The sequence below is a fragment of the Pteropus vampyrus genome, unplaced genomic scaffold (assembly GCF_000151845.1).
Source record: "Pteropus vampyrus isolate Shadow unplaced genomic scaffold, Pvam_2.0 Scaffold122, whole genome shotgun sequence".
Lineage (NCBI taxonomy): Eukaryota > Metazoa > Chordata > Mammalia > Chiroptera > Pteropodidae > Pteropus > Pteropus vampyrus.
Genome location: NW_011888903.1, coordinates 489,136 through 497,302, shown reverse-complemented (window position 1 = coordinate 497,302; position 8,167 = coordinate 489,136). Strand labels below are relative to the sequence as shown.

Here is an 8,167-nt window from a genome sequence, read left to right as displayed (position 1 = left end):
GTGGAGTCATTACTATTTGGCAAACCAGCTGCACACATACACACAGACACAGTCATCTTGAAACAGACACAGTTAGTAATGGTGCCAGTGAGAAAGCATCAGAGCAAAATGTCTCTGAGAATAATTTAGATCTTCGATAAGGCAGAGGTGAATGTAACCTTCCAGCTTGAGAAGACCTAGCCAGCAAACTGACAATGACCTCTTCATAGACACTTCATGTGGCTTGATGGATAAAATTCTAGGTGCCTTGTAGTATAACAAATGGGAAATAACTCCTAATATGTGGCTCTTTCATTAAAAATATCTATATCTTCTCTCTGTATATAAAGATGAATTAAGCTATCAATCAATATGTAACTCTACTGACAAATCATCATGTTTAGGTAGCACTGATTATACCTTCACTGAGTACAATATACTTAGGCCAGTGAGCTATATAACTGAGAATGGTACAGCAGTTTCTGAAAAAAAAAGGTAGTAAGCTGAAAAAAATAAGAACTGTGCTATATATTTTTATTATTTCAATAAATTCTCAAATCTATGGCAATATAAATGAAACTGATTTTTTAAATAAAGTAACATTTAAATGACAAAACAAAGAAAGTATTTCATTTTCATAATTAATTATTTCACATATTGAAATATAAGTCCACTTAAGCAATTCAAATCCATGCCAGATAAGCCTTCTTCACCTCCTACTTGCAACAGAAAAATAAAGTTCGCCCAAGGAAGCTTTATTTTTGTTTATAGCATTAGAACATTTTTGATGCAAGTGACGGGTACTGTGTTCTTGCATGTGATTACGGCAATGCTGAGAGCAAGCAGCATTAATTTAATGAGGCAAAAACAATTTCAGACATAAATCAGAAGCTTCTGGGAGCTATAACATATATAAACACGGCAGAAGAAGTCTAAGCCTGCAATCGCAGTCTGTCAAAATGAAAAAACTCTTCAACTAGCAAAGGACATGATTTTCCCAAACCCATAATTACCTGGAAAGCTGACCTTCTTGGAGGTTCTTCATCTTCCTTTTTTAATTCTTCCTCTTCCTCTTCTTCGCTATCCGTTTCAAACAAATAGTAATCTCCACTCCTGACCACTAAGCAAAACAAAATATTTACTTATTTCTTGAAAGAGATATAAGATAATCAGGGGCTTATTAATGAAATGCCCCACAAAGATACACATAAATTGTCTGTAAAAGGACCACAGCAAGAGATGTTGGTAGGGAGGAAAGAATAAGAGATGAAGAGTACTCGTTCTGGGCCATGCTACATGGTGTTGACATGACTGAAAGGATCTGCAGAGCACGGGGCCTTGTCTATGCCATGTAAGGGAATTGGCCACTATTGGGTTCATCTGGTATTTTCTTCCTTCTTCATTGTAAATTTTACATAGATGCCATCAGATCAACTCTGCAGCAACCTGTTTTGTTACAAGATTGGCTAAAATAAGTGAAAACTATTGTTGTTTCAAAATTTAGCAAGTTTATTCTTTTAGACTAGGCTAAAGTGAAGCGGAGGGTCTGGTGTTGTCTAAATGGGTCCAAACTACTGTAGAAAAGCTAATCAGGAAGATTCAGGACCAAGAATCAGTGTCACCAATCTTCTATTTCATTTTATACTGTGCAGACCTGGCTTCTCCGCAAGTGACATAAGGGACATAACAAATATGGCAAGACATTTGAAAGAGTTTAAGAAAAAAATAACACATTGTCATGAGGAGGAAATGGGCAGGTAACATTTAAAAAAGAATACAACTACAATGCCACCACTGCCACTCTGGCCGTTCCTACACATAACATGGGACAGACTGACGCATGATGGACATGGTCCGTACAGTTTAGTGCTATTAGGCTTCTGGTCATCCAGGAACTCCCCAGTCGCTTACTGAAATTTGAGACCTGTAACTGACCATAAGACACAAAGCAAAAAACAGTATGGATCAGCCTTGCCTTGCCTAAAACTTTCCCTGCAAGAACACATATTTCTGTGCTAACAATTGGGAGCAGAGAAAGCTGATGTCTAGAGATTTAAAGAAATTTGAAAATCTAATCTTCATCAGTTTGATTATTATTTTAAGTTTATCAAAGAAAAGAGACCCAGCATGTACATTTTTGATGCTACAAGAATGGTACCATCATTGCAGGAAAGCATATTAATACTTTCAAGTTATATTCAAGTTTTCAAATGCTTAAGGTGTCTTTTGGATGATGTATTCATTTATTTTTTGGATTTATACATTGTAAGGCAATGGAAAACCTTGGCTTGTTTAAAAAATTAGTTGCTTGAATATCACAAAACATGGTCAAAAAGTAAATAATTTTGCTCATGATTTCAGACGTATCTGAGGCCTCTATCCATGAAGATGCAGAGTGAATGAATTGGGCCTTATATCCTTGAACAGAAGCACTGTGATTTGTCATTTTTATTTTGAAGAAAGAACCAGGTCCAGAGTACTGGGCCAGCACTGAGGAAATAAATGCAATATAACATAAGGTAAGAGTAAGCAAGAACAAACCAAAGTTACAGCATTACGTTTGACAGTGAGAAGACCATTAAAGTAATGCCTTCATGTAAGCTCAGAGATTTGCAGGAAAGTTACATGGACTGTACGTCACATAGTCATTTGGTAAAAACAAAGTATTATAAGATTGAGCATTTTACCCTCATTATAGGCTCTAAAATCAACAGTAGCTTAAATTGTATTCAATCATACCTTCTATAACTTTTATCCATGTGTTAGCCCAAACGATTTTCATCTGAAGCAGTCATAACATTGATTTTATCATTTAAAAACTTTACCAATTTGTATGTGAGAAGTAGAAATTAACACATTAAAAAAAGAAGAAAAATGTTAAAATTTTTCTATTCCTTTATAGAATGTTATTGAACTAAAACTAAGAAAATGACAGAGAATATTATCTTTAGTGCTATCTGCTAATAAGGAGTAGAGAAGCTCTGACGTATACATTTGTTAGTTCAGATAGAGATCCTGCCTCCAGCCTGTGTACATATACATATCATGAATGTTGATGTTATTGCTGAACAACTGAGTGTGAAAATAACTTTTAAAATCCTACCCCCCAAAACTAAGCCCTTTACTTCAAGTATTTCACAATAAAGTGAGGCTTGGCATTGACTTAGGCTATCTTGAATTGACATGAAGACATGCTATACTGGAATGGAAGGTATCATTGAACAGCAATAATGCAATTGCATGTGTGTACATAGGTATGGAAGTGGGAGATCTGTCACCTGTAGACTTCGTTAAGGTCTTGAATACTTATAAATATTATGAACAACTTAGCAGTGTTATTATACTGTCAATGGATTTACACAAGGGTGTTCCAACTATACTTATTTTTATACTTATCACCTCTAAGAAATATCTATTTTAAAGCCCAGTGACTTTTAAAGAAATAAGGGCTTTTAATAAAGTTTTTCCAGATCTGAAGATAAATTTTGGAACTTGTCATAGTCTAAAAAAATAAACCACATATTCATTCCTTTTCTCTCCTCACAAGCTTGTAAAAGGAAATACGTTTTGTAGAAAAATTTAACACCACGTTCAGAATCTGATTCCAAACTATGAATTACACACATTCCTGCATTATTGCACCATAAGGTATTGTAACAAGGCACGTTTAGTTTAATACCAGTCTTCAAGAACTTGGTATAATGAGGGTGAAATGAATAAGAAAATCTAATGTCAGTAACCTTCATAGAAAATTCTTTAAATTATTCCCAACTTGTAAGATGATTATCAAAGACCATATCCAGTTCCTTCCAAAATGTAATGTTTAGATGAGAAAGGAAATACAACCGCAATGATTGCAATGGGATTTTACCCCAGCTGAAAGGACAAAATATTCAATATGACACAATTTTGAAATGGATAGGTCTCTCTAAACTAGCAAAGGGCCCCTTAAAAAAAGAAGATAGGCATAGTTTACTTGTGACTTGATAGGCATATAGTGCAATGCATTATTAAATTGTGTGCATGACTAACATGCCAATGGACAGTAAATTAAAGTGTCACACAAATTTCAACTTGAATCTTTGTCTTTGCCTTGGGCAGCAAATGAAATGAAACTCGTTATAATTCATGGATTTTTTTTTCTGCTATAATGCTAAAATTCAATATTTAGAATTAAATTTGATTACATCCATGTATACTGAGCACATTTGGAATATTGCTTCATTAAGTTGGTTTACCGATTTCAGAAAATTATTTCCAGAGTAAGAGAGGGCAATATCAGATCTAGATGACACTGAGAATTACATATGAGAAAAGATTCTGATCAATTTGATTTTCTAGTGATTCTGAATATCCCATTGGTAGAGCCCCTCTCATCATTATGTGACATTATGGGCCTTGGTGATATTCTTTGTCTGATTACATTAGATAGAGTTACTGAAACACATTATAAGATAAAAAAGACTAAAGACATAACAAGTCACTTTCAAAATAATTAATAATTATTCAATATTCTATGACATTTAAGAAGGGCTAGATTTAAATGAATCATTCTATTATAATACCATTGGCCAATAGTGGGTGATATTACTTCTGCTAAGCAGAACAGATATAGCCAGTGAGTTCCATAATTCTTCATTATTTTTTATGATCAAGAGGGAAAAGCACTAATTCTATGTGGCTATCAAGTTCTGCTTTTCAAAAACCGTTTTCTGACTTTGCTCTTAATTAGCCATGGCTGAGCTGCAGGTGGCTCTGAGGCCACATGCTGGACCCTGGATTTGAAGTGCAGGTTCAGAGCCTTTTGAAACTAGGGAAGAAGCAGAGTGAGAAAGTAAATACACTTTAAGTTATCCTCATTTTTATATTTAATAAACTGGAAAAAATCTTTACATGCAAATAAAATGAAAGTTCTGGGAATGAGAGGAGGGGTGGCTCATTGGCATCCATGTCTAGCGTCTTACAAAGAAGGCCACAAACACTTTGAACATAATGATTGTCTTTGAATCAGAGTCCCAGGAAGAGCTGAAACTCATTTTAATAAAGGTTTTCAGCCATAAAACAAATACGCATCAGCAGAGCTCTAGATCTCAGAAGTGGATAACACAGTAGTTAATTATTCTTCCCTTTCTGAGCCCATAAATGGTGCTCAGGAGTATGTAAGCCATACATTTGGCTTTCTTCAACCAGTATGGTAATCAGCTAATTTCTCTGGAAGATTTTGTCTATAGGGTTCAGAGACCCATTTACATTACCATTTTCCTGTAAACTGACCCCCTATCAAGTCACAAAGATCAAACCATGCATGGAACACATAGGTCATGGGGACGCCTGAATTCTGGTCAAGGATATAAGGGTTAGAATCGATGAAATTGTAAGAGGATCGAGAAAACCTACTGGAAGCATGATCAACCCAAGGCCGCCACCACTGCTTTTTTTTGCCCTTGGCTTTCTGTTTGTCTGCTTCTCCTAAAATAAAATATGTCCAAATATTAATTCTTATAAAATGAGAAAACAAATTTTGAAAACCACGCTTTAACAACTCAATTGTCAAAATCTAGATAAGTTGCAAAAGTAATCAGAGGTCAGAAAAAGGAATTATACTGAATGTGAAAAGTTTACATGTATTAGCAGTCAATTTCACAAGGTAAATATTAAGTGTTCTATTAAAATTGTGCCACATTTTCTTTTTAGTAACTGAGGGCACAGAAAGAATATAAAAAAGAAGGAATTATCTGTCAAAAATACATCTCACATTGAATTTTCTATTGAATTAACAGAAAAGAAGCATCACCTAAAATTTATAGAACAATTTAGTGGCAAATAATTTGTTAAAATGCATATATATCCAAAACCAGAAATATTTCTTGTGATTATTTTAATGAATGGTTGAAAAAATAAAGTTATGGTGATTAATAGATACTATGTGCTAGAAAATATGCATAATTTCTTCATTTCTTTCAATCAGAAAAGCATGCAAGCATCTATAAGAAGACTTTTTTAACTTAATTGGATATTACATATCTATAATTAGATACAATAAGTATATGCTTCATCTTAAGTTTCATTGAAACAGATAATAACTATATGATATTTTAACTACCATTATTCAGATACCACACAATATATGCATACATACTTCATTTTCATACAAAATTTATTAAAAATAAAAGATTATAGTAGATTGTGTATCTGAAATATCTTCCCTAAAGAAACGAACCAAGCAAATTCATGCCCATTTTCTTTAGAAACACATGTCTATGAAACAGAAGCTACGTTATATGTTGATTAAAATTGTCTTGCTGAAGAAAAGATACTTGTAAAGTCATGGATTCGTTAAATATGTACTTTATGAGACAAAGAAATATATCCCATTTACAATGGGAATGTAAAACTTGATGTTAAAAAAATACACTGATAACATTAGCATAATAAAAACTAATGTTATTTTACAGCCCTACCCAATATCATGCTATTATTCAATGTCAAGGTACTTAAATAAGAGGGAAATGTCTCGACATACTTTCATCATCCTCTTCAGAGAGTTTTTGGATGTCTTGGCCTTCCCCTGATTCCTGGGTCAAGCTCAGCATCCTCTCCTTACCCTTTTTGTATTTCTGTTGTCTGGCCTTGATACGATCCATTCTGTAAGATGCAAGAGCAGCAGCAATACCAAGAACACGTCCACAGTTATCACATGGTCATACTTTGGGTTTGCACTTTTATGTATATAGCTAAAATCATCAACAAAATGGTTAACAGTTGGGACTTGTGAATGATTTCTTATTAGAAACAAGTATCTCCATGTTTTTTAAAATATACCCATGTTAATTTGTACTATACAGATGCTAGTCTTAATAACAAGATAAATAATAATTATGCTAAAGTTTGATGTGCAATACTTTATGTCTATGTACACCTTGTACCAAAGCCATTCTGAACACAGAATATTGTGAAATGTAAGTCCTTTATTCTCCCAGATTTCGGTTTTTTAAAAATAATATGTCACATAATTGTGAACATCAAACGAAAAGATATATGAGTGGGGAATTGTTTTGTAAATAGCGAGTCACTCCTCAAATGTTCATAAGTATTCTATTAAACATTATGTCTCTTCTCTATTTCAAATCTAATATCTTACTGGTTCTGGATAAATGTATCATTGCACATTTAATTATTGATTTAGTGCCTTTTATTTTATCTGCTTATTCAAGAAATTTAGAAACTGCAATGCTGAACTCAGTTTCCCAGATCTGCCCTCCTGAAATGTTTCATTTCTTAATATAGTTTCTTCAAATTCTAGATATGTTGCTCAAGTTTTTAAACTGATTTAAGCACCATTTCTGCTTTGTGCAGCTTAAACAACATTTTCAGTTTCTTTTTTCAGTTTCAGTTTCTTTTGCGATGATCATTACCTTTATTCTTTTTTATTCTGATCTTCTGTTACTTAAGCAAATGAAAAAATTCAGTGAAGGGAATCATAGTAACGGTCCTCACTTACAAGAACACATTCTAAATGTGGGTCCAAATTTGTTATTTCTCTAGACTTGATTTAAGTAGCTGGAGACAATAACAGCAACAGCTATACCATACTGTATTCAATTATATATATATAAACCAGTGTCAAGTCTTAATATATATATAATTGAATACAGTATCAATTATATATATATTCAATTATATATATATAATTGAATATATATTCAATTATAGGATTCTGCATTTATTCCCTCAACCCACAGATATAACGATCATTTACTCCAAGTGCCTGGTGCTGGGCAAGACGCTATCTCATTTATTAACTCATTTAATCTTTACAAAAACCCAGATAGAATTGTGAGCCCTGATTTAAAACAGGAAATTGAAACTCAGAGAATGTGAATGACTTGCTCATGGTTCCAAAGAAAGCAGCCGAATTAAGACTTGACACTGGTTTTACTTAAGCTGTCTCCATTTCTACCATATTGTAGCCACCTTTCTTTTAAATGACTTGCATTTTTGGTCTAGCAGGTATAAGCCATTGCCTGACAGAAGAATAAATACCTGGGCAGTTGTGAAAGTTAACACAAATATATTGTTCATGGGGTTGACTCGTCTTGAGAGCTGAGGGCAGCTAAATGGGATCTACAAACCAAAAATAACAGGAAAAGAGAAGAAACTAAATAAAGCATCCTTACTGCCTCTTCAG

General features: G+C 33.6%; 1 protein-coding gene across 1 annotated transcript in view; it reads right to left on the bottom strand.

Annotated features, from left to right (window-relative positions):
- The window catches only part of PIEZO2 (piezo type mechanosensitive ion channel component 2), a 383,378-nt gene that overhangs the window by 54,916 nt on the left and 320,295 nt on the right, over positions 1-8,167 (bottom strand). The window contains exons 29-32 of the mRNA XM_023534183.1: positions 8,157-8,161; positions 6,503-6,624; positions 5,377-5,448; positions 993-1,099 (exon numbers count right to left, since the gene is read on the bottom strand). Of these exons, the coding sequence (XP_023389951.1) occupies positions 993-1,099; positions 5,377-5,448; positions 6,503-6,624; positions 8,157-8,161 (306 nt within the window). The remainder of the gene's footprint in view (positions 1-992; positions 1,100-5,376; positions 5,449-6,502; positions 6,625-8,156; positions 8,162-8,167) is intronic.